Raw genomic sequence first — 27,045 nt, 5'->3', positions numbered from 1 at the left:
CTGTCTTTTGTTCAGTGTTGGAAACATTTCAGGATGAAGACCAGTCATACTGTGCTATGTTTTTTTAGGGGTAATAAATAACACATAAAAAAAACAACATTTTGCACACTGACATTCAAACTTCGAGAAAATCAATATCAAGCACACTGCGTTCTTCAAGAAATGCTGCTGTCCGAACGGTGACCATACTGTAAATGAACCCTTAATGAACACGACAAAAGAGGAACCCGTTCAAGAAGAAAGTACAGTAACTGTTTATTATTTCCCAAAACACAACACACTCATACTGTATGTACAATTTTTAACCCCGGAATGGTGCTGTCTGCCTCTCAAGTGGTACTGAAGGCGTTCCTTGAATTGGAACTTCCAGAATTGCTCATCCGCCTCTCTGTCTCACACACTGGCACCAGACACTAGCTTAGAAAGATTCTTATATGTTCTATTTGATACTGCAGATCATATTGTTGTTCGATATTTTTTAGAAGATAACGAAAATAGCACAACATCTCAAGACACGTTTCTTAATTAATAGTAAGTATACTATTTTTTAATTTAATTTTATATTTGCAGTACCGGTACAAATACTACTACTACTACTATCCCCTATTATTATTACTACTACGACTACGACTACTAATAATAATACAACCTCATCCTCTTCTGTACTGTGCTGCACATCCAGCAGGTGGCACCTGTAAATCGCAACTTCAAATGAAACCAGACGAGAAAACAATACTAACACCCTCGACCGATATTAGAGGAAGTTTAAAAATGTTTTTAAAAAAATGTATGTGGGATTGTCTACGTGACTTGGACCTCGTCTGTCTGATTCAACAACCATATAAGTGGGAAGTTCAGCAAACATTTTAAGAAGCCGAACACTTGTGAAGAAGCTGAAGAAGCTGAAGAAGGTAGGGTACACCTTGCGCTGCTGCAATACAGGAAACAAACAAACAAACAAACAAACAAACAAACAAACAAACAAACAAACAAACACAGCACTGTTGACCATCACTTTGGGATTTTTTTTTAAAAAAAACATTAAATTAGAAGAAAGGAGCGGTAACCGGTATTTTATTTTACAGTCTATATTATGGGCGCAGTAACTTATTTATCCACTGCGTTGTGCAAAGAAGCGACCCACAATTTAGAACGAATAGATAGCTCATTCTGATCTTACATGTTCACTTTTCTTAATTATTTAGAGTCTTTGACCTCACCAAAGGAAAAAAAAAATGTCTGGATTTTTCAAGATGCTGAAAAAAAGGAAAGAAGTAAGTTTTTATTTAATATGCATTAATAAATACTGTAATCTGCCAAGTGTTTAACCTGTAGTATTTTGTACTTAATCATATCCTGATGTAACTATCACTATTTAATCATATCCTGATGTAACTATCACTATTATCTGCTGTATTATTGAATTGCGGTTTGTCACACTTGAACAAAAATTATTGTATTTCTTGCTCTTATTGTATTACTTGTATTGTAACACTTGAATGTATTTGTATTTGCTTGCGATTGTAAGTCGCCCTGGATAAGGGCGTCTGCTAAGAAATAAATAATAATAATAATAATAATAATAATAATAATAATAATAATAATAAACTGTAAAATCTATTTCTCTTAAATGTATGTTCTCTCAGCGTTTGATTTAATGAATATTTAAAACGTATATACCTTGCATATTTGCTATATATGTTTAAGGACTACATTTCATAATATTATCAAATTTGTTCCTGTATCTACATACAGTATATACACCATTTTAAGCCTAATTAATTCAGTTTAATAGCACTATTATTATTATTATTATTATTATTATTATTATTATTATGGCTGCCAGCATTACACTTCAGCCATCAACACCAGGCAGGATATTTACATCATCAGATGGAAGGAAACGCAAATGGATGGAGATGGATCACATTAGTTTACTGTAAAGCTACGTCTTAGTTGGCGCTTATCTTGGCGAGAGCGAGTTCAATTCAGTATGAAGTTTTAACATCTACTCTCATGTAATGGAAATCATTATTATATCAGCATAATGTTTACCGTGCTCATGTATAGAGTAAGTGTGATTTATTTTGCTTTTTAGCTCATGCCTCTTATTGGAATTATGACGTTTGCTGCAACAGGAGCCACCTCTGTTGGTATTTATTTCTTGACAACAAAACCAGACGTAATGTAAGGAGATATTTGATTTATTTCTTTAGAAATAATAATAATGACACAAAAGTAAAGTTTCCTTAATTCTAGTATACGACAACAGAGAATATGATTGTATATACAATGCAAAATCCATGTTTATATTAGATTGCAATTACGTTGCTATGCGCTGAAGTAACTGAAAAACTGGGAGTTGCTCGAGCTGGCTTGAGATTGCAGAAAAGTATTCCTTCCTGGTACAGATACTGTGGGTGTGTAGCATGCATACATGGGTGCGTTTTTAAAAGATATCAAAGAAGTGCTGCCAGCAATTAAAATGTTACTGTAACTGATATCTGTTCCAAATTGTAGGGTTAACATAACAGCGGAATATTACAGTGGAGTTGAGAGACGTTTGTAATACGCTTGTTGTTCCTTATCGTATGTATCGTTACACAATTCTACTGCTTATTTTTAACCTCACTTTTTTTATTATTATTTTACAGTCTTTTTAAGTCCAAAAATCCAGAACCCTGGGAAACCCTAGATCCCTCCAAACCTCAGAAGGTACACTATGCTCAGTTTATTTCAATTGATTTTAGTTTGTATTGAAGTCCGCGGTTTTAAATAGCATATTGGAGAGCTTGCAGGGACAGCAGGACCTGAAATAGGTCATCGTGATATCCTATAGGAGCCATGGTGCTGATTTGCAGCTAAATTAAACTGGATACAACTAAGAAGTGATACAGTACTCTAGAGCCCCCATCATTAATGTACTGACATCCATTCCGTTAACTTTTGTCTTTGCAATTGAGTTACCAACATTTCCCCTGGCTAGACACGCACTGTCACTCAGTTGACACCTAAACAGTGGTTTGCTGAAACTGCTTTTGAAAACAGGCCAGGTAATGTACAATACAGACTGGTATAAAACCGCACTGTCTGCTAGTGCTGTAATTCAGCAATCTGTTTTACATTGGGTAAAAGATACCAAGGAGTCAAACAAAACTACCTCATTAAAATTGCCATGCAATTCAAGCATGCTATGGCCATTCTGACTCATATCAGTGACCACATCACAATGTAGGTCTTGTCAATGTTCAACATGGTTCATTATTTATTTATTTATTTTTTTAAATTAAAAAAAAAAACAAAAAAAAACATGGAACAGCAGTAGAGGTGTAATAGCTTTACTTTTTTTTTTTTTGCCTTCCAGCTTTTAACTATCAACCAACAGTGGAAACCAGTGGAGGAAGTACAGATTGTGAAAGGCTTGATGAAGTGAAGCCCTGCTGTCCATCCATCCATCAGTTTAAACATTCATCACCCCCCCCCCACCCCCCCCTTGCTGGGTTTCTGAGCGTCACACCCTCTGCCTGCACCCTGTCAATCTAACGGAATCATTTCTGCACAGACTAGACTCATTGAAAAACCAGTGTGCGGAAATGCTTCTGCTACTTTGGTAGGGTTTGATCACGAACAGGTCTGTCCGCCTCATAGGGTCTGAAACTCGAGGACTAACATCAAAAGCAATCGCCGCACAGCTGGGAAGACAGGAGGCTAGCTTCACATAAAACGGTATTCATCTGTCATTGTGTTAAAATGTGAAGTATCATGTTTATTGTGTATATACTGGTTTCAAATAAACAATAATATTTGAAACTCTTAGCATTTGTTTTTGTTTCAATTATTAATAAGAAAAAAATAAGTATGTACTGATCCAGAACTATCACACACTCAGTGGTAGAGAAAAAAAATGTATTACAATTATCAAAACTTGCCTGACATATTTCACATTTATTTCACTTATGTATATAGATGCTGAACAGCATGAATCATAGTTCCGATGAGAATCCTGTAACTAAATTATTACAAGGCTGAGCCTGCACCCGAATGCATACAAGAAATGGCTGGACTGCCTTAATTGAGTTTTCCTTAATCAGCTACACTGGCCAATCTGCCCTGCCTCTGATAGCATTTGAAATTGATACAGGACCTGGGTGACCCATTTTTAATACATGCTGATGGAGCAGTAGTTAGACAGCATACACTTAACTTGCTTCCATTTCAAAACCTTGCAGATGCTTTTAAATAAGGCCTGGTGCAAATTAAATTACCATATATAGCAATGTAATCAACCTTTTTTTTAAATTATAAATGTAGTTACATTTTGAGGAAATATACATCATAACGCTAATTTAGATACATATTCACATTAGTTTAATAAATAAAAATGTCCCCTAACTATTAGCAATCTAACTTAAACTAGAACCTATGTTCACAGCCATGCTGACCCACCATCTGTTTAACTGCAATAATGTAACACTTAAATATGTATAAACTGCTATTTTCAGAACTGCAGTCCAAGCCTGAGACCCTATTGAATGCTAGCAGGATATAAAGCATGGTTTTAACCTTGTTCATAAGAGCAGTGGTGCAAAACAGGAACAGGAAGCAGGTGATAAAGCACAGTGAACCATATTTCAGAGGGATGTGTGTAACTGTAACTATATAGAAATCACCCCTCTCTCTCTCTCAGTTTTGGTTTATAAGTGTAGGAATGAGTATAGATCAGTAAAGCTAGACGATAGTTCTACTAACAGGACAAGTGTAGTGGGGTGTAACACTGAGCAACCGTGTCAAACAGTGAGTCACATTTTTTCGATTGCATGTGAAAGAGAGAAAGGAATTTTTTGTGCAACTGTTATATTTTCTTTAGTCTGGTTTGACATTTATTCAAGACCCATTGATGCAATATACAGGGGAAAGAAAAAAAATTGAGACACCTGCCACAACATCGTTAATAGGGTGTATTCATTGGCAACATGTGACCAGTTTGCAAAGTGCTTAGATTGTTCTAGAAGGATATGTTGCCTTTCCTTAATGATCACCACCACTTACACCTGAATTGGGGTTGTAAATCCTCAGCAAAGCCATCTCTCCAGACATCAGTGTTCCTTGGAAAACAGCAGTAATGTGTGCAGCCTTGGATACTGAAGAACTAGGCCCTCTTCTGTTCTGAATCAGAAAAAAATCCCCATCTCCACACCCTTTGTGAATTGTTTATTGAAACAAGAAATTGTGAAATATGCCCTGTATTAAAATGGCCTCTTTTTTTATTATTATTCTAGCTACATGACCAGCCAAGATAGACAAAGCTGTTTCAACACATCCTGAAACCAACACCCACAGTGACATCAGAGAAAGCTGGAGTGTGTTACACCCTCTGCCGTTTCCTCATTGCTGCAGACTGCTGAGAAACTGAGCCTTTCAAGAATCCCTGAACCATTGTGAGTCAGCAATTTCTCCAGCACTTACAATGAGTTACTCAAATACTGTGCTTCAAACCAATGGGGTTTGGACAAAAACAAGATGATCAGCAATATGTAGCACACACTTTTGTGGCTTCCTAGCTTGACTGATTCATTTGTAAAGCTAATGAAATTCCTAATATCTATTTTGTATAGTAAGGAATAAAAGCTGCATTTACCTGCTGCTGGTCAGTTTTACGCAATGTGCAGACTGTACTGTACAGTATCTCACTCTTCAATTTGTTATTACCAACCACATTCACAATCCCAGCGATCTAATAGAACACAATACAATATTTGAGTACTACAAAAATTTTGTGGTAATGGACAGCAATTTCTTTTTAAAGCAACATGGTTTTGAATCCCACCGCTGCCACCATACAATATGTGTGTCTCGGGACTATTGAAGGACTCAATCAGATAAGCTAAAGAGAAGTTCCTTCAACCAAGCTGGCTTGAGTTCTATGTATTAGCCCGGTCTTTACAGCACCCCATCACAGCAATACATGCACACCTAAATGGGAATGAAAATAATTCCTTAAATCTGAGTTATACCTGTGCAAGCAACAAGTCCAGTGTATAAAAGTGTTTCTCTTTCTGAGTTCACTCCTATTGGTGTTGTTTAAAAGCACAATTAGTGAGCAATCTGACTCATATTAATCTTGTTAATATGCAAGAGTCATACATATTACATGAACTGCAGTGACACGTCTCTTTAAATGTTAGTACCAGTATGGAAGGGTAAGTAAAGTGCAGTAAACTCCCTAAACTCTCACGTGATGTGTGACAGAACAATGAAACAATGACCCTGCTGTTGCTGTAGCCTGTAAAAGTATTTTAAAATCCCAAGACACTCATGCAACACAGCCATGGAAATCCCCTGCGTCCTGGAGTCATGCATTACAAACAGTGTAGTAGTGAACGCCAGGGCATTTGTTAACACATGTCATGCTGGTTATTGCAAATCTGTTTCCACTTGCTACAACATGTTGGTACAGCTATGATTCCAGGAGGAGGGATGTGGGGACTTTACCATATGAACTAATGTGGAGTAAAAACATTCATTTCTGGTATGTGTACAATTTAGTATCTTTACATTGTATTTTTTAATTTTACATTTCTGCAGCTCTGTTTTCCCTACTATATCTATCTATCTATCTTATATATATATAGGGGATACTGTGTTTTAATATTTAGAAAACAATACCAAGCCTACAAAAATAACCATACAAAACTGAGAAAGAAAACACATAGAGCAAGGACTCAAACCCACTAATCATTATTGGTCATTAAGACTTCCCAGATATTAAAAGAAATCTGTTATGCAGTAGGTGTGCTTGAGTTTTAACCCAGGTGTAACCCAGGTGTTTTACCTTACATGCTTTTTTTCAAATGATAGAACTAGAAGTAAATCAATCAATCTGATAACAAACTAAATGCTGTACTCAACAGACCGTTTCATAATAATGTACTGTAAATAAATGCTTTGGTTATCTGCATTGAGGATCTGCTTTTGCTAAGGATATATTATGTTTACTGTAACATAAAAGTGTAGGTGTAATGCATGAATCACATACACCAGAATAATGATCTTTGTATCCGTTTCTAAGCAACTAGTGTGCCAGTTATACAAGCATTAACATATATTGATACTGTACATTTGTTCACTGACAGGTCCTGACAATGGCTGCATGGACCTGCAGGCAGTCTGCAATGTTTTATTACCAACCCCCAATTAGACAAGTACTTAGATTGCTTTTATAACTTGTCAGTTATAAAAGTCTACCACAGTATTTTTGCAGTTTTCCCATGGTGATACTATACATTTCCCATGGTTTGCCATGTTTTTTTTAATATGCTTTACCATACCTCTGTGAGCTTTAAATGTATACCTATGTTTTACTATGCTTTTCACTACCATTTATTACATTTTGCTATGCTTTACTGTGGTACACTTTTAGAAGGGGTGGGATTTCATCTTGTCATTTCCCACGATTCCTGTTCTGCACCTCTGTCCTTTCTGGGAAATGTGTTATTCTAATATGTCTAAATGTGTATTTGTTTTCCACACCTTGATAAATGTAAGATTACTCAAATATTCAAACCCTACCTCTGCCACTAAACTGCATTCACACATAGTAATAACCAGCAGAAGGGATAGAACCTTGGTCATCTTTCCTTAGTTTACAGTGTTGTGTGGTAAAACCAATGCAGTCATTCTAAGGAGGTACTTTTTACAGTTGCGCAATACTGGTTTTTTTTTTCTTTTTTTGGGTGATTTCAGGAGGCCGTCTTCTGTCTACGACAGGAAACTAGACTTGATGTAATGTGTGTTGGATCAGCCAACACCTCTTTATATTAGTAAGCACCAGCACCATCTAGTGCAAAGCAGTCTATTGCTAATAAAACATAGGAAACGTCCAAAGTGGCAGCTCACTGGAGTGTGCTGGACTTGCTTCCATGAAACACTGAGCTACTGTAAGCTAAGTGACCGGCGACTAGAAGTGAGAATCAGCTCCTCAACTGTTTCAAAAACCCAGTATCCGAGTCATTGCAATAAGAACCGCTCAGAACGACTGCAAACAGCATGCAAAGCTAAGGGGAGCGTAACGAAACACTTTCAATAACAGGTCACCAGCAGGCTGATTAACCTCTTGTAACAATTGTATTTGGGTGACTGTTCATGAAGATATAGCATTGAGAGGCTGCAAAAGTACAGTACTGTACCCTCAAGAACAAGTTCCATCACAGCTGTATGAACATATAGCAACAGGTGTATGCACAGTATGGCATGCTTACACAAGCATAGCCACATGCGTGCCCCCATTCCTGTCACCAAGGATACTCGCACCCCCATTAAGATCATTTGAAAGGCCTTGGTTTGAGCCTTGCAATGACTATCTGTCCAGTGAGGCATGGAGAGGACTGCTAGTTAATGTACTCAGGTACAGGCCCTTACGTTTACTTCCTGGAACAAGGGCAGTTTTCACTAAATGGACAAAAACTAAATATAAATACTGTAGCACAGTGGTACTCAACTCTGGCCCTTGAGATCCATTCCAGTCCTAGTCTTTATTCCAACCAGGTACTAAATTAGTTAATTGCCTCTTAGCAGGTTCCATTAACTACATTTCAATGCAGTTTTACAGTGTTTTAAGGTCTGCATGGCCTTACAGTGACACCCTATATCCTATCCAGCTGGAGCACTATAGGGCAAAATCAAACAAAAGCAGTTTCTACAATATCATAATATACTTTTATTAAACTTAATACCATTACTGCTGTTTGTATTATCACGGTTGTAGCTATCCAATTATTTCGAATTGCCATAGCTTATTTTCGTCACTGCACGTCTCTGTAGGTTTTCATGATTATGTAAGAAGTGTCAATCAATTGACCCCTAATGAGTCGGTCTTGGTTGGTTATGATGTTTGTTGCTTAAGGCCATTCATTATGTGTTGGCCAATAACATTCAATGACATCTGAGGAATACATGAGCCAGGCATATGGAAGAAGAGAAATCACTGACTCATAGCTCCTCTCGTTGCCAGAGAACTAAACCAGACAAAACTGCAACCTGATGAAAAAAGGAAATTGAATTGTTGGACCCAAAATAATTAGTCGCTGGAGACGTTTTACTATCTTTGGAGAATAAAGCAGGCAGAATATCTTCTTAGAGCAGCAGCTAATTGAAAAAAAAAAGATGGAATTAAAATCTTAGGATTATTAGAGATAGGCGGCATACGTGCTTACCAGCAACCCTCTGATGGTATCATTATTGTTTACGTGTCTACAGCTTGTACAGCATTGCATGCACAGGAAATCAGCATTTGTAAATACTGCAATGTACTAGCTGTACAGTAGGCCATCTACTGGCAGCAAAATATAACTGATACTGTACTTCTGTTTCTTGTGCATATTTCATATATTTTGTTACCAAAACAATAAATATTTAATTGTATATTTCTGCTGATGCAGTTTTTTCTGTGCCACAATAAATATCAATTCTGCCCTTAGGGTGTGAAAAAAATACAGCAGGGTCTTGCTCAGTATTTTCAGCTCAGCAATTGCCATAGGTACTGACTCTTGGCTCATTCACCTAACCAGCACCACCTAGTGTTCTGGTGACTTTATTGCAGTATGGAATACAATGCATTTGGAGTTCTACACAGCCACCTGAAATAAAAAAAGAACCCATAACAGAAAAATATTATTTTTCAATACAAGCAATCACAGGTTAATGCACACATTTTCAGTCTGTTCGGGACCAGGTAATTCAATTGTAAATACACATTTCTAAGAAATCAAGCAAAGCTGGAATATTCATTTTAGCAATGTCCTGTTTAATTCTTAATAAAGCAATGAACTACATGCATCTCTTTAGTAGTGCTATAATGGCAATTTCAGCAGAACTGGCTTTTAAACAGTTCAGGCAGGAAAAATAGGTCTGGGTCAGGTTTGGGCACCATGCCTACCTCCACTTACAGAATTGATCATTTCTGTGAATTGGACCCACTACATGATTTACAATGTGTATATAATGTAATGTATATGTTGCACTCATAGTCAGGATTTGGTCAATGACTGACAAAAATAACCATTTCGCAATTTCTGCACTGACAAATTATTAAAGAACAAAATGAAAGGTTATTCCGGTGTTTGAGCAAATTATTTTGATCAAATTGCGAAATGGAAAATATCAAACAAGCAAAGAACAAAACACAAAAGAAGAGACAGCTTCTTCGGCCTTTGAGTAAAGCGATATAATGTAACCTTTCATTTCGTTCTTTGATAATCTGTCAGTGCTCAAATCGCAAAATGGTTATTTGTGTCAGTCACTGACCGAATCCTGACTATGAGTGTAACATATATAACAACTCCCTGCTATAGACTTACAAACAGCTAAGCCACTTCTAGGAAATACTGCCTCTCTCTGTGACACACATATGTGAACCACAAGTCCCATTTTATTAGTGAGACACTCTCAAACACAGTATGTATTTTAATTGAGAAATGAGATGGAGAGGGTATTCAAGTACAATTAATTCAAAATGTAGATATACTCGGTGACAACAAATATGCCAGTTGTGATATATACAGCTGTACAACTTTATTAAATGCAATAAAGTTTTGTCACTTATAACACAAAATGTTACTTCTCAGGTGAAGTAAAAACCTGCCAAAAAATAAATGTAGCATCTTTAACTCAGTAATGTTATTTATGCATTTAGAAATTGCAAAAACATTAAAGATTAATTTGTGTCAAATACTGCATATTGCACCAGTCACATGTCTGTGTTTTTAGTTGCAAGTGCTTTCTTTTCTACATCAAAACAATATAACAAGAAGGTAGCTTTTGTGAGTTATTGGCACAAATTGTAGATTAAAATACTTTGCAAAAATAGGCACCATTAAAACAGTGAGGCTGCATAGAACGGCAGACTCATCTTCTGCATATCATAGTAAAGTAAGTTTGGCCATGTTAAAATAAATTCTCAAGTATCTGGTTTGCATATACAACTCCTGCACCAGGGGGCGCCCAAACACACACAGTCTGCCTTTTACAACTCTACTAACACTAACTGGAAGGACAACAGCAGCAGATGTCAAATTGTAGTCTTCAGAGTAGCGACAGTTGAAATTGTGAAGTAATCAATTGTATTATAATAATAATAATATGCATTTTTGTAAGTGATATAAATATCGGTTACACATTTCAACATATTGCAAATCACAGACAAAAACAAATTACATATGACTTACAGTGAGTTTGGAGTTTCACGAGGAGCTAAAGTGCTGAAACAGTTACTGTTCACGCCACTGCCAAGCACCCCTTTCAGCCACTTATGAGAGGGGTGCCCCAAGAAATCAGGGGGTGTATAGGGGCTTGATCACAGCTTCCTACATCCACTTGTACATGCATTTCAAAGAATCCAACTTCCTGATCATTTAGCACACAACAGGCTCTATTTATGGAGAGGTGCCAGTGAACTTCCAGAAAGAAAAAAGTTCCCTTGCATTGCAACACATAGTGATAAAATGCTGTTTATACACAAACGAATATGTAGTATGCATGTCCCAATACTTGTTGGCGAATAATGACCGTCAGTGCAAAAACGTTTCAGCTCAATATGAACAAGAACAAAATACAATGTTGGTGGTATGATGGGATTGCTAAGTATTCTGCACATAGGCGTTGTCTGTGTATCATGACAAATTGATTTGAAATATCATTATTATATACAAGAACATTCTCAAGAAATGCATACTGCATAGCCTGTGCTATAACAATGTATAATTGAGTCCATCAGCTCGAGTATGTAAGTCTTGCTAACAAGTCAGACTTACTTTACTGCAGTATCATGTGTCAGCTCCCCCAGAACCTCTTAGTGATGTCACCTAATGAGTGAATAACAACCAGACCCTATCGGAACTTCACGTGCTTTTGTCTATTTCAAGGGGGGGGGGACGAGGGGGGGGCGACTTGTCACTAATACTCGCACTAATGTCTACAATTGTTACATTATTGCAGCTTACTGATAAAACGTTGATAAAGACATTGCACTTATCCATCATATAGATAAGCAAATGTTGGTTGAACTGTACAATTTGAAGGTCAACCTAGACATTTCGATTATATTATCTATTTTTTAATACAAATATTTTGTTGTATAAAAATAATAATAATAATTTGAGAAAACTCAATATGCTGGACAGTGCTTGTCATTAATTTGATTAATGTCAGGTCATGATCTAATGCAGAATGGAGTATCGAAATAAAAAGATAGGTAAACATGCAAATAATAAATGCAAATGAATCACTTTGCTACTTCTGTGTGCCACTGGCTTAAAAGAAATATTTGCAGAAATGAAGAGAAGATATACCAATAAGCAAATTAAAGCCCTGAATAAAACAAGACATCGGGCATGTGCTGGCCCATCTAATGATATCATAATAATCAAATAAAAATAAGAATATACCAAAAGTAGAATTAAGGTAGCAATACAAATACATAAGTCCACATAAAGGTATGAATTACTCAGCTGCTTCGTGTATTAAATCTCAGAAAGCTGGCAGTTGTCCTCCACTCAACCTCTCAGTGACGTCACCTGGCCATACTTCCGCAGCTTAGCAACCAAGTCTGAGAAATCCAATGACTGTTCCAGACTGTGCTGCACACGCGACGCTCAGGAAGAACCTGGGTCCTCAAGCACAAGAACTCTGGCATTTCATACACAGTTGAGGTAGCCTCTGCCTGAAGCTTTGTACCTGAATGGTGCACTTATACATTCCGTATGTGTTCAGGAGGAGAAGCCTGGCCTTTGATTGTACTTCTTCCCACTTAGCTGAGCTGTCTGGAACTTTAAAGAGGAAAAAAGATGCCTTTGTTAAATACTACTTTAAAACGAAGCTAAATATCTCCCATCAAATACAATCTTGTAGAAATGCATAATAAGGAAAGGTACGTTGGCTGACACAAACAGCACTTTCAAACAATGCACTCTGACACTTACTGAGCTGTAAATGCACGACTGCAGCCGTTTTGCCAGCGGTCAGCGCCCAGACATTGAGATCATCTACTGAATACACGTCTTCAAGTTTCAATAGATCTTCTTTGATACGGGTCACATCCAAATGCTTCGGAACACCTGTGGAATTGGGAAACGGAAAGAGGAAAAGGTTTGAAACACAATGGCAAAATCAATCCTCCACAGAATCGTCACCCCGTTTTTAACCTTTGTAGTTTATAAATAGGTCAGTGATTAATGCTGTCACTGAAATCAATGTCTGCCAGCATTTAAGGCTATAAAACACGAGGCAACTAGTTCTAGGTGAAAAGTTTGTGAGAAATGTTTAAATTGTGTTGCTTTAAGAGTACCAGTAAGTAGCGGGGTTCCGAAAACATTTTGAAAAAAGGTTTGAAACAGACTTCAAAGTTATAAGTGTAAAAAGTTGTCAGGGTGTTAGCAATGAAAAGTCAAATTACAGTTACTTTATTTAAACAGTTGTAGCAACACGTGGGGACGTATAACGCTATATTTATGTCACTTGCAAGAAGTTGCTTCTAAAGTTGAAGCAACTCACTGATTGTGAGTTTTTAAAATAATTTTTTCTTGAATCTAAACAGATTTTAGGTTGTTGCTTTAACAGCTAGATAATGTCTCGCTACAATTCCTAAACATATCAGAACAAGTCCTTCAGCTTCCAACAAAGCACAATAGTCGAGGGATACATCTGTTTTTGTATTTTCAGTTGCACACCCTTCATGAATTTTTTTAAACAAGTAGCACCATGACTGCCCTACCCCCTATTATGTAAGAAAGGTCATGGTAAACCAAAAGCCATGGCAACAAACTTTGTTTGTGTGCAAAAATATAACCCATACACCACAAACTCTCTGACTGGAACTTGAGAGAACTGAACCATATAAGAACCTGCAGCTTACCTTCCAATACAATAATCCCAGTGTCCCACATGATTCGTAAGGTTGTAAACAGCACAAGCACGGAGAACACATAGGTGCAGATAGGGTCTGCAATCTTGTACTCTGGCTGTGAATGCAACAAAACGACCGTTGAAAGGTTTTGTAACTGCAAACTAAACAGTTCATTCTTGGGAAATTAGGATCCTTCGCTGTAAAATATGTTGAGAAATATCAAAGACAAAGCCAGTTCTAAAAAAGCTGTCCCCCATTTGCAAGCCTGTACGTCATGGGCTATTTAAAAGTCTGTTTTGATTGATTGATATTCACAGAGTTTGATATTCACAGAACTGGTGTAGCCTGCTGACCTGACAAGTCTAGTCACGCATTCAGAACTTTTTTTAATCCTTCAGACTTGGAAAAAAATATATATTTTATAAAGCTGCATACTATACATTTAACTCTGAATGGAACCAATGTATGTCGTAGTGTACATTCTAATTCAGACAGTACAGTAGGTGTAGACCCTTAATTAAAAACCTGTTTATGTTTTCTGTTCTGAGACGTCACTATCCCATGTTTCCATTGGTGACACAGCTACTACCTGATGGATGTAGAGCGCTGGATGTTTTTGGTGTAACTCGTTTGACTGGCCTTACTGCCTACCTCTGTATAAAAAAGATAAATCAAACGTGAACCAAACCAAGCCACTCCTACCTTGAAGCGGATGATATAAGCTGCCACCAGCACCCCGACGCTTTGAACCAGGTCTCCCAAGGCATGTATGAAGGCAGCTCTCACTGCCAGGCTGCCATGACTCTTGTCATGGCTGTGCCCATGTCCCCCTTGTCCTGAGCTGGCAGGGTGCTGCGAGGGCCCGTGGGAGTGGGAATGGAGGTGCCCTGACTGATTCAGTATGAATCCCATTCTGTTCAAGAGAATCACACTTTAGTATTCATTCAGGCCCTGCTCCAGGAACACCAGAAAAGCACGTTTAACGAGTTATTTTTGTCAAAATGAAGTTATAAAATTAAAAAAAGGAACACCTTTACTGAGTATACATGAGAATAGGACAATATATATATATATTTTTACATATATTTACATATACTACATCAAACTGGGACCAAGGAGTCCTGTGAGGTTCCAACGTGATTTCCAACAGCATATGTTAACATGAGGCGGTGAAGTTTCAATCTTTAATACATTTCTCTGAAGCTGCTCTTTAATCCTCTGATTCATAGGCAGCTCTCAGCACTCAATCATAATACATGATGTGTCTGTCATTACAACATGGGAAACAAAACCAGTTTTATCATTTTCAAAAGTTTCATTTTAGTATTGTTAATTCTACATCTAAGTCAACGTACGTCAACTAAATCATTCAACAGCTGTTTAGTAAACGAGAGACCACGGTAGAAAACTACATTTCCTAACTGAAAGTCAGTTACAAAGTTTCAAATAATTTTAAGTAGCAATAAATAAAAAGAAAATGTTGAAACATGTATTGTTTTTCTAAACAAAAAAAAAAACTCAGCCCAGTGTTTTTTAGAACACAACAGGGCAAAAACCTGTTATTTATCTACAGCTGTTGGTTTAAGTATTAAAAAGCTGTGAGCATGCCTGTAAAATATTATTTATAAGTAAGGCTGTATTTTTTTTCACGGTTATCACAGATTTCACAATTTCCGTGAAACGTAACCATTGCTGTGTAATACGGTTCTCTATAAATTCCAACTTCTGAAAGAATAGTATAAATCTACATATTTTTAACACTTATAAATAAATACATTTGCCAACATTTGCCTTATTGTCGCACTGACTGTTAAACTGCATTTAGGAACCTGGCAGCCGGTTCAGTTTGCTTCCGGTTAATGATTGAGCACACCGCACAGAGCTGCGCGATTTCTTCAAAACGTCTTCACGAAAAAGACACCAGCTGCATCAAAGATCGGAAATATTTCTGCTAAAGATCACTGTCCAGTACAAGAAGGGGACAGGTCACGTGCCTCTTGTTAATTTTAGATGTATTTATGTTTTTATTTTGTTTGATAATTCACTGATGGTACATACAGATTGTCTTTAAAAAGGTGGACATAAAAAAGCAAAATATTCTACAATTTAGCATGTACTTTAAACATTTATTTTGTCATTAACAAATCATCTTAACAAGTACCAATCCTGTGGCAAACTGAAGGGCAAACATCATTACTGACTAGACTATATTTAATCAGAAATCCAAACCTTTAGATACAGAAATGTTATAAAAAACATTTGGTATGTAATTATCTTAATGAAATAAATATGTATTTAATTCTGTAGTTAATATACTGCGCTTTGAATTGCAAACAGCGGATATGTAGGTGACGAGAATAGAGTACTACAGAAAGACTTACATTAGATTCACAGCAACACCAACTGCAGCAGTAATGAGCATCACATCACCGTCAATATCAAAATCCTGGTGGATAGTTCTCTGAACAGCTTCATACAGCAGGATTGCTGCAAGTATGTATACGAGCAACACACTGATAACAGCAGAAATGACCTCTGTGCATGGAAATAAGAAGATAGCAAACTAACATTTCATATAGACTTGTGACATATGTACTAAAAAAAACTCCTGCATCAAATACATTACAGGTACATGTATATGTCTAGTACAGAATCCATTGTTAGACAGAACTATGGTTCTGTTAATATTCACACGTGTAACGCTAAGTGTGTTCTCCACAGTGCAGATAACACAAGACACATTGGTGTGTTCACATTAAAATGGTGCACCAAAGGTAAATAACTTTACGATAACTGACATTAACACGGTTTCAAACTTTTAACCACCCCTTCTTTTAGAAGTATACAATATACTGTATATTATAGACCTAATGCAACCTGAAATACTAACAATAACTTCTCTGAACATCTATCTAAATGAATTATCCTGCACTATAATTCTACCTGAAAAAAGGGGGTGTTTGATGGCTTCAGATTGCCCTCGATTAAAACCTGCCCACCTTCGTGAGGGCGTGTAGAAGTGACTACGATAACATGCAATACTGTGACAAGCGATTCTGTTCTTTATTAGGAGCTGTATGGAAAACTAGCATCATTATTATTGGTTATAGAGTACTATACACTAGAAACAAGCCAAATAAGTTCATTAGCATATAATAAAAAGGTACAAACATTAGATTTAGAACATGCAGATTATTCTAAAACACTTTTCAAGAGCTAGTACTCTAGCTTAAAAAGTGCTGTCCAAGGTTACTTGAATATTATCGCTGGTCCCTCTGCTCTTCTGTTGAAAATCTCTTTGTTTGTGTTGTATACTTCCCTTTAGAATATGCAGGTGTTTCAGACAATGCTATAAATGAAAAGCTGCTGCTGTTGCAAGGTGGTATTCCACTTCAATGATCTAGCTGCAATCAGCCCAAGTTACCAAAGCAAAGGCAACAGCAGCAGCATTTGCACTGCCTCACTGTAGTTGATATTGTGAAATGAAGGATCCTGCTTTCTCTCTGTCACAGATTCTGCATGTTGCCCTGCGGTATCATCAATTACAGTCTCCCACAATCCCAATGAACTCTTTACTAACACAGATTTCCTCGGAATAGTACTTGTTGACAAGATTCTTTCATTGTTGAACTCTCTGTGCATATATATATATATTTAAAATGATCTTATAAATAAATAAATAAATAAATAAATAAATAAATAAATACGCACATATATATATATGAACTTGTATGAAAACACAAGCGAGTTCACTTACCTAGACGATGCAATCCAAAGGTGAACCTCTTAGTTGGTGGTTTTGCCGACAGCCACAATGCAAGCAAGGACACAACAATAGCGATGAGATCCGTTAACATGTGCAGCGCATCGGTCATAATCGCAAGGCTATTGGCGACATAACCACCTTAAGTGGAATTTTAAGAGGTTAAGGTGGAGAGGTTAAACTGCTTGCATGGAAGAACACTTAACAGGTGTCATTTAGATTGATGGAGTATTTGTCATTTAAACAACTCATGCAATTCATGACCACATTTCATGTTAAACAAGATAAACATTTGTAATATACTACACACAGTAAAGTAGCACCTGCTTTAGACCTCACTTTCTAACTGGAAATATTATATATTTTCTGTTAAAAAAAATGTCCAGAGAGTGAGCAAATTGTGCAAGTTTAGTTCTCAAAAGAGTTCTTCTGACATGGGACTTACTAATGGATATTAATTATGAATCAACAATGAAGCAAAGGCAAGGGTCTATCTATAGGAAGGGGATTTTGCCAGCCAGTGACGGTCAAACAATATTAAGTTGTTTGGAGCTGTTATAGGGTATATATTGGACGTTTGCATTATGCAAAGTAGGAAAATGACTTTAAAATTGTATGTAGCCACATGGAAATGTACTCTGTGATACTTCCATTAAAGGTGAAACAACTTCAATGGTAAATATCTGTGTTGCAAAATTCCCCATAGACCTTGCCCTTTGTAAAACTGGCCATTAGCAATGTGCAATATGTATTATGTTCCTTTATACTACAGTTTAATGCATCCATTTATTTGCATGTTCCACCCATGTGGAACACGGTATGTTGCAATATTTGAAAGGGATACATGTGTGTATATTAAACTACAGTATATTCAAAATCATGTTTCAGTACCACCATATTTCTCCCAAAGTTAACACTTGTTTCAAGTTAATATTTCTTCAATAAGATCGATATTCAATAATCTGATGTATTTTCTAATATTCTCTTCCATATGAATACCTTCCAAGCATGCCATTGCATAAATACGCATACACAAGTATACATACAACCTTGTGTGGCTCTTTTATTTTCTCACTTTGGGCATGTATTACATAATCAAGAAAGACGAAATACGCTGCAATATAAGAACAAAAAGCAAACAAAAAAAACAGAGGATCAAAGGGGAACAGGGTCTCAAACTCACTTCTGACCTCCTCGATAATTGTCGGAGAAGAAAAGCATTTTTACAGTAACAACTTTAATACAATTGTTCAAGTGTGCTTATTGCACATGGAATAGCCGATGCTGTGCAGTGAATAGAATTGTACTCTTCTTACAAGGAGAAGCTTGTGCCAGCTTCTGCTCAGCCTATGTCCTCTGTTTCTTTTTCTGGTGAGCTTAACTTTTGTTTTCTCGTGCAAAAGCAAAAGGGTGTTGTAAAACTTTTATAAGTGTAATTTAGATGTAGTGGAGAGCCGTGTGCAGTATCATATTTGGTAACCAGTGACTTTTTATGGTGCAACTAACAGGCAGGTTTAATAACTAAAGGGACAATACGTTAAGCTAATCAAGTCATGGCAGTATTTCGGGGTGAAGGTGGGTGACACAGGGGAATGGAAGGGTTCACTTTACACTATTACATGGTTTCATTATTCTAGGACTACAGTTTTTACTGTTGAGATTTTACAAATGATGAAGGGTGCCCCCCAAAAAAGGCCATTTAACTTACCTATAAGTTCTCCTATCATAAAGAGAAAGTATAAAATAGCAGCGAAAGCTAGCTTCTTTTTCACTTTTTTCTGTTTGAATTGTTCTTTTTTCTTTGTACACCCATCACACTGGTCCAAATGAATCCCCGGGTTCTGAAGGCTTGACGAGGAACCCATTAAAGAATCATCATCGGATACTGCCGAATTAATACGTCTGCCGTTGACAGCCGAGGCAGCGTGAGGGATGACCGAAGAGTCACTCATCTCATCCGATACCACCACTCTGAGTCTGTTGAACTTGGGCAACTCCTCGTCCAGCATTTCGTCCGAGAAATCAAACGGAGTGCCGTCGTCGAGATCCAACGGACCATCCTTCGGCGTTCTAAGGACTGACTTACAAGTTGTCCAAAGATTACTCCTCGACATTGTGTTAACGTTCTCTGCACAAATCCTCGAGTTTAAAACTCACTTGCAGAAAAATCTTCTTTTTTTTTCAAAAAATATATTTGTATGTTTTTATGTTCCAATGGTCTTCAGAAATGTGCTGCACCGGAGGCATCTATTGTAAAACATTTAAATAAAGAGTTCTAATAAACAAATAAAAAACAACAACAACAACAACACAAGGTATGTTTCTGCATCATCATGCTGTACATCAATATACCCGGTGGTTGATTCAATTGTTAAAGAATAATGTCATCAATGTAAAGTTCAGTTTATATAGGTTACTGACGTGCCGTGCGCAGCAAGACTTAGGACAACCTACTGCTTTTCCTAGATTAGTTATCTCTCAGTGTCACACTGATTATTTTGATGTGGTATTTATGACCTTTGCAAGCAACACTACGGCATAATAAAATCTCATTCATCAACATTTCTACAAAGCAGAATCCTTGTGCAGCCTGTCTAAAATAAGTTGTTTGGAAATAAATAGCATAAAGACTGTCTCTAATATTAAAGAGGCAATATCTGACTTTTAAAAAAAGTATAGGCTGTGAAACTGTCATACTTAGCTAGTAAAAAAAATACATTTTTATATTTTAAAAAAGCCTAACCATGTTTAAATATAGCAGCAGTTGTATAAATCGGAATGTGGCGAAATGTCACTGATACTGTTTAAGAAAAAGTATCATTGAAAACTTTCACATTACCTTGTCAAGGCGAATTCCATTCGTATTACATTGGCTTGCAGAACTGTTTGCGCTCTGGTTTTTCTCAACCAAACTACATTGAGCAGGAAGTGATGGTATGATAAAGCACTGACCCACGTTTTCCGTGAGTTTGTAACACATGACTGGAACTGGGCTGGCATGATGAGGCCTCTTGAGATGAAGTCACAAAAGGTAACTGTGCACAAACCGAACTGGTTGAATTTCTCTTGTTATTTTACCCATAACTTGAATTAGGCCTACTGAGTTTCTCAGTGGCGTAGAGGCGAAAGGAGAGTCACTCAGAAAACAGCGAGCTTAAACCTCAGTAAGATATTTGTTAATATTAGACTTCACTATTAAACTAGTGTGGTTAAAATAAATACGATTCTGTGCAATGTAGAAAACCAATATTAATAAAATGCATGAGCATTAGTAGTTTTAGTAGGGGTGGGTCAGGGTTAATGTACTGGGCTAGTAGTCGTAGATTAAGTTCTAACCCAGTAACACTGCAACTGTAGTGCCCTTATTCTTGGTGTTTTGTCCACCTTAAGACTTAGACGGACCTCTGCATAAGTGAGTATATGACATCTTTCCTAGTACCATCTTTCCTTGAAGTATAACGTAATAATGGCATTCTAAGAGAGAATGCTAAGGAATGGTTATGAGATGTGTTCTGGAGATGATAACAGACAGCCCAGACACACAGAAACAAAGAACACAACGCTAACAAACAAACAAAATAAGTATAGTTTACTGAATGGAAATGAGTAGAGCAACAGTTTCTGAACAGTATATGCTATAGCTGGAAATGAGAAACAAATGCGTATTTTTGTCGTTGGTATTAATTACATTTGTAGCAGTGCAACCTCATCATCCTTAAACATTGTAACTTTGTTACAAGTATGAAAACTTTAAGGATTAAGTTGCTAAGATTATACATTTAATTAAACTGAAGAAGACTTTAAAGTCCTCATTATTAACAAGAGATCACGGTTGACATAGAACGTGCTACCAAAGTATGTACGTCTTAACATTAGTAGAAAGTCTAATAATATTTTCATAAACGTTAATTGAATAATTTGAAGGGAACCAGTGACGCCATTTTTTTTTTTTTTTAAATAATTGTATTTCTTACGTATATTGTAACTTCATTAGCCAGTGCACCACAGCAGTTTCTTAAATAGCGATCTGCTGCAGTGTCGAGAGCAAAGCGCATTCTTTAGCGCAAGGGTGTGTGCATTGCTGCAGTAAGTCAATCTAGGCTGTACAAACGAGTCACATGAGTTCAATTGCAGTCACATGAGATTTTGTTGTCAATTAGATGTTGTACTTCCTGGATGGGGATGACGGTACGGTGGACGCTGAGAAATAAGTTTGGATTACTGACTGTTGTGTAGAAAAAGGTAGACATTTTCACTGCTTGCCTTTTTTAAATGTAACGCTAGAAAAAAAGCTTTGATTGTGTCGCAATATTTCCCTATAGCCTAGGCCACAATGCTTTAATTAAAATGTATTTTTTAAATGTATTATTGAGCTTTCAAGTCCATTTCTACTGTATCCGCCACATGTCACCAGCTACCAGTATTAATTAAAAAAAAAAAGAAGATAAACCAAAGAATTATTAACATACAGTCCAATAATGTTATTTTGTGTTTCCGTACAGGGATCATCTAACTTGTAGTATTACGTTACAATTATATTGATACATTTACAGGTACGGTACTGGTATTACGTTCTTACCGTTTAGAATACTGGGTCTAAATTATGTTTTTTTTAAGCAACTTTATTTTCTTTTTACAGTAATACTGGACGACAGCATTATTATTATTGTAACACAATGACGCCTGGAAAAAAAGTACTACAGTATAAGTTGTTTAAGTTATTTAGTTATATATGTGTTCAATTAATTGTATTGCAATTTTAATTATGATTAACCAATAAAACCACGTTGACTTGGCCTGGCTGGAGGTTGAATTGAACACTTTAGGACTTGGAACAAGGACCTGGATTGTAATGCACACGTTCTGCACATGTGTTGTTTTCAGAGAGTATTGTGCAAATAAGGGGAACGTCCCTGATCAGCCTGCATTGCCCGCTCTTTGAGTGCAGGGTCTAATGGAGCCAGAGGTGAAAGAACATGAGGAGACTTCACCCATGACCTCCCCAGTAAACAACAACCACTCTATAGGTAGGCTCCCTACATTGCTGAAAAGCACACACTAATATATTCCACATTCAACTATTTAATTACTATTTTTGTATTTTTACTGTACTTCAGAATCCAATATAACATATTCAAGCCTGTCTGAAGACTTGGTGTTTGTGGATAATGAGGCAGTTGAAAAGCTAACTGAAGGACTAATCTCACATTATTTACCTGACCTGCAACATTCAAAAATGGCCTTGCAAGAGCTGACGTGAGTATTGTTGTTCTTGATGATGATGATGATGAAATGCTTTTGGGAAATTAAATGGAAAGCCATTTAAATGGAAAGACCTATACATTTTTTATTTTTTTCTTAAATTGTGTGTTTAACACATTTATACCTAGAGACTGAGAAGCCTTCTTGTCAGTGATAATGATACATTTTTTAGATATCTTCATCTTAGACCTGTCTTTTTGCAGACAAAATCAAGTAATATTACTCGACACCCTGGAACAAGAAATCACAAAATTTCGGGAGTGTAATTCGTTACTTGATCTAAATGCCCTGGTAAGTTTTGTTCTGTTCATTTTCGTAGTATTGCATCAAGCCACTTTTTATTCAGTTGTTACAGGAAAGCTACATTTGCATGCAGGTTACCTTAGTCATTTAAATAGACATGATCCATGACTTCCAATTTTTCACAGACGGACAGAAAGACATGTACAGGGATATGATTTGTAATATGTTGTAAACCAAAATTAAGAGAATGCCGGAGCACCCAATGAAAATGACTTGGATTGCCCTGTATTTAGATGTAGATATAGATTGAGATGTAAAGCAGTGATGTACCTTTTGAAGACATTTGCAGCATTGCTCATAATTCATTTTTATTTTCAGTTTACAGAAGCTAAGTACTATCATAATAAACTGGTGAATATAAGAAAAGAAATGATGATGCTACATGAAAAGACAACTAAATTGAAGGTAGGTGAACAACAATGTAAAATGCTCATGTGTGGTCTGCCACACTTCATCCAATTCCGATACAAGTTCTAGTCTAGGTCATGGTGATGTCATTTTCAGTTTTTCTCTATTGGCTAAGGAAGGCTAATATCTGATTTTTTTTTCCACATGGATGGCACTTTATTATTTGAGCTGTTGAATATCAAACCGTGTTAGGGCAGAGAGTGCCTGGGTTGCAGCTTTGCTTCTTACCCACTCAGCCAGAGCAGCAGGAAACAAGAAAGAAACTCCAAAGGTTGTGAGTGTGATTTGTGTCATTTCCAGAAAAGAGCACTGAAACTTCAACAACAAAAACATAAAGAAGCACTGGAGCGAGAACAGCAGCGAGAAAAGGAGCTGGAAAGGGAACGGCAGCTGATTGCAAAACCTGCAAAAAGAAAATAATATAATAATCAAACTGTGCGATCTGTATCAGTTCAGAGGCTGTCAAAGAAAGTGTGGGGGGGCAGGTACCTAGTTAGGATAAATTAAATACCCCATGTTTTCCTAGAACATTATTAACATAGTGATGTAATTACTGGTCTGCTGTTTAACTTTTACTGACATTTACTTGGTTTGTATTTCTGCCCTGCTTTTTAAGCATGAAGGAGGGCCTGTGTGTGAAATTCTACATAATTAAACAGCAAGAGCACAAACACAGTGCATTTAAATTGAGGATGGGCATGATGCCCCCTACAAATTATAATGCTTGTTCAATGGCATTGGTTGATAATTTTTTTTTTTTACTTGAATGATGCATTCTTTATATCACATGTTCTCCTGGGATGGAAAGAAGACTCCCATTACATAGCGGTTTGTTCTGTTCCAGGTTTTACTGTGAGCCTGATTGCAATATATAACAAGATCAGGTGTGTCTAACCAAGCTCCAGATCAATCTGCTATGTAATTGAAGTGTTTGCTCCTTCCATGCCTTGCTTGGGTATTGCTGAAATGTTTTTGTCTGAAATGCAGCAAAGGTCTTTAACTGTGAATCTCTCAAAATAACAGACTATGCACTTGATTAGTTTTTGCACTAAGGGTTTTGATTTATAAGGCAAGAGGTTGCAGAAGATATTAATAACAGGTGCCATATTATCAAAAACATGATTCTCTAAGACTGGATAATCCAAACAAATTTCATACCTAAGCATAAATATACTCCGTAATTGATTGACTACTGTGTTACTCTTGACAGACAGTGTTGGTAATCACGTTGCACTGCTGGTTTTTAGGGAGCGGTAGCTCTGGCTTGGTTTCATATTGCAAGCCATATATTGTTTTAATATGGCTGGCTGTATATTTACACATCTGTTAGTAGAGTAACCTGAATCACTATCTTTGGTAAAATATCTGATGTGTTGAACTGGTCTACTATTCAGAAGAACTTCCTCTTACTCATCACCCTGGGAAGATCTTATATGTACCAGATAAAGTGAAGAACGTTTGCATAATTATTTTAATTTGATGTACAATAAAACAAAGCATCTGCTTTTAGAATACCTCAACAGATCAAGTTGAGGACACATGTTACAATATCATTAATGCATGTCAGTTATTTTACATTAAGTATTCTTTCAAATTTAGCAAACACTGTAGTTTACTCAGAAGTACTTCTGGTATGCAGTATTCTTTCAGTGAGTGCACATTCAGGTCTGTGCTGGGTTGTAGCAGATGGTTGCAATTTAAATAAAACCTTTTAAAGTTTTCTAACCAAGTTCCTGATTGTCTGCCCTTTCCTAAGAATCAAAAATGTATGAACATACTTTTTTATTATTTTTTTTTAATGCAGCAAAGTTATACTGTTCAAAAAATGTGGGGTTAATAGGCTTTTTTTGTGGTGATTTACAGATTTGTATAAATGATACATCAAATACAGCACAATATTTGTGTTTTTATTATATCTCGTTTCCTAATGAAATGCACATGTATCCACATAGCCTGTTGGCTGTAAAGTTTTCTTAACCTTAAACAAGGCACCTTGTGGGATACAAATGTATTAAAGTACAGGAATAGGTCTTACCACCACAATATATTTTGTTGACCTGATATTTTGTGTATTTATACTTGGATCTACTGTCTTTAAAGAGTACAAAGCTTTCTATGTCATTTTGATGTTTGTTTATATATAACGTCTCATAACCATGAGTGTTCAGTAGACACTCTGTTGTCTGTCCATTGCTATTGATGATGTTGTCAACAATAATCTAAGTAGTTTCATAAAACAACTTGAAACTTGTTAACAAGTCTGATACAACAAAGGTTCAGTACCCTATAAAGCATTGAAAATTATTATTATTTTTTCTTAGCAGACGCCCTTATCCACAATTGTTACAAGATATCTCATTATTTTTTTACATTTAATTACATTATTATTATTATTATTATTTATTTTTTTTTCACATTATTCTTTACATACAATTACCCATTTATACAGCTGGGTTTTTACTGGAGCAATCTGGGTAAAGTACCTTGCTCCAGGGTACAGCAGCAGTGTCCTCCACGGGGATTGAACCCACGACTATCCGGTCAAGAGTCCAGAGCCCTAACCACTACTCCACACTGCTGCTTACATTTAGTCAATAATACACCCAGAGTGGCTATCTGTTTGGTGCAGTTAATCGTTACATTGATCCTATACTGAGTAGCACTTTTAGCTATAGCTGTCTCAATCTAGCATCTGTTAAATGTACTGGTGCTGAGAAAACTGCCTCTGTTGACCGTACCAGCTCGGCATCAGACAATTCTACTGAGTTAGTGAAGCCAACAGACTTCGCAGAAGTACTAATTGTAGCAATAATAAACTCTGAGCTCCTCAAAAGGTATGTTGGAATTCGGCTGACCCTACAAGCAAACAGTGCACTTCACCATCAGCCTGGTATCCTGTAGCTTCTCTGTAAATTCATTCAGCAGAACGACATGTTGAAAGGGCAATCGTCAGGATGAACTTGTTCAGACACTGGAGAGTTCAAGGTGCATTGCATAAAACCCATATTAACATTTTGAAGACTAAGGTAAGGTTAACTAATCCACACAGAATACTGAGCCTCCTTCAGTACAATACAGGCTGTCCCACATTCATGTGCTTTGCGTTTTCTTAAATGCTTTGAGGCCAAGAGTCACCTGGAAGGAATTTCAAAACCATTATGTGTGTAGCAACCATGGGAGAGATGAAGGGAGATGTTCAGCCGGTGGATATATAATGATAGCTCTGCTGGAGTTTTTTATTGAAACGTGAACAAGATGTGAAAGTGACTAAGAAACTCGTTTCATAAACATTATCGTTCAGGACCCCACTGTGTTAAATGGCTTGTTTATTAGCATGCTTGCTAGAAAGAAAAATACATAAAAATGTATGGCTAGAATACAATTTTCCATTTTATTTTTTGTTTAGATGAAA

At 36.6% G+C, this 27,045-nt stretch overlaps 3 protein-coding genes across 11 annotated transcripts; 2 read left to right on the top strand and 1 right to left on the bottom strand.

Moving 5' to 3' along the window:
• Positions 1-461: 461 nt before the first annotated feature.
• Positions 462-9,422, top strand: LOC131696653 (normal mucosa of esophagus-specific gene 1 protein-like). Of its 3 annotated transcripts, XR_009308040.1 has the most exons (6): positions 764-911; positions 1,206-1,274; positions 2,099-2,187; positions 2,655-2,715; positions 3,365-3,726; positions 5,280-9,422. XR_009308040.1 is itself a non-coding variant. In XM_058995101.1 (5 exons), the coding sequence occupies exons 2-5, from the start codon at positions 1,236-1,238 to the stop codon at positions 3,431-3,433; spliced, it is 258 nt and encodes an 85-aa protein (XP_058851084.1). In that variant the 5' UTR covers positions 462-531; positions 1,206-1,235; the 3' UTR covers positions 3,434-3,816. The 3 variants fall into 3 exon arrangements, 2 of the variants coding, with proteins under 2 accessions (XP_058851084.1, XP_058851083.1); XM_058995101.1 differs by lacking the exons at positions 764-911; positions 5,280-9,422 and adding an exon at positions 462-531 and having other exon boundaries at positions 3,365-3,816; XM_058995100.1 differs by lacking the exon at positions 5,280-9,422 and having other exon boundaries at positions 3,365-3,816.
• A 1,118-nt stretch (positions 9,423-10,540) lies between these two features.
• On the bottom strand, positions 10,541-20,584 carry LOC117428182 (probable proton-coupled zinc antiporter SLC30A4). Its single transcript, XM_034901995.2, has 8 exons — positions 20,500-20,584; positions 19,369-19,907; positions 17,655-17,801; positions 16,279-16,432; positions 14,600-14,810; positions 13,907-14,012; positions 12,975-13,109; positions 10,541-12,821 (listed from the first exon to the last, which is right to left on the bottom strand). The coding sequence occupies exons 2-8, from the start codon at positions 19,772-19,774 to the stop codon at positions 12,667-12,669; spliced, it is 1,314 nt and encodes a 437-aa protein (XP_034757886.2). The 5' UTR covers positions 19,775-19,907; positions 20,500-20,584; the 3' UTR covers positions 10,541-12,666.
• Positions 20,577-25,362, top strand: LOC117428183 (biogenesis of lysosome-related organelles complex 1 subunit 6-like). Of its 7 annotated transcripts, none has more exons than XM_034901997.2 (8): positions 20,581-20,691; positions 21,821-21,902; positions 22,163-22,213; positions 22,545-22,687; positions 22,778-22,916; positions 23,126-23,213; positions 23,544-23,630; positions 23,934-25,362. In XM_034901997.2, the coding sequence occupies exons 4-8, from the start codon at positions 22,615-22,617 to the stop codon at positions 24,051-24,053; spliced, it is 507 nt and encodes a 168-aa protein (XP_034757888.2). In that variant the 5' UTR covers positions 20,581-20,691; positions 21,821-21,902; positions 22,163-22,213; positions 22,545-22,614; the 3' UTR covers positions 24,054-25,362. The 7 variants fall into 7 exon arrangements, with proteins under 7 accessions (XP_058851077.1, XP_034757888.2, XP_034757887.2 ...); XM_058995097.1 differs by lacking the exon at positions 20,581-20,691 and adding an exon at positions 20,718-20,824; XM_034901996.2 differs by lacking the exon at positions 22,163-22,213.
• Positions 25,363-27,045: the final 1,683 nt, after the last annotated feature.

This window comes from Acipenser ruthenus, chromosome 21, assembly GCF_902713425.1.
Source record: "Acipenser ruthenus chromosome 21, fAciRut3.2 maternal haplotype, whole genome shotgun sequence".
Taxonomy (NCBI): Eukaryota; Metazoa; Chordata; class Actinopteri; order Acipenseriformes; family Acipenseridae; genus Acipenser; species Acipenser ruthenus.
The sequence above is the reverse complement of the archived record's forward strand: the minus strand, read 5'-3'. Positions and strand labels throughout refer to the sequence as shown.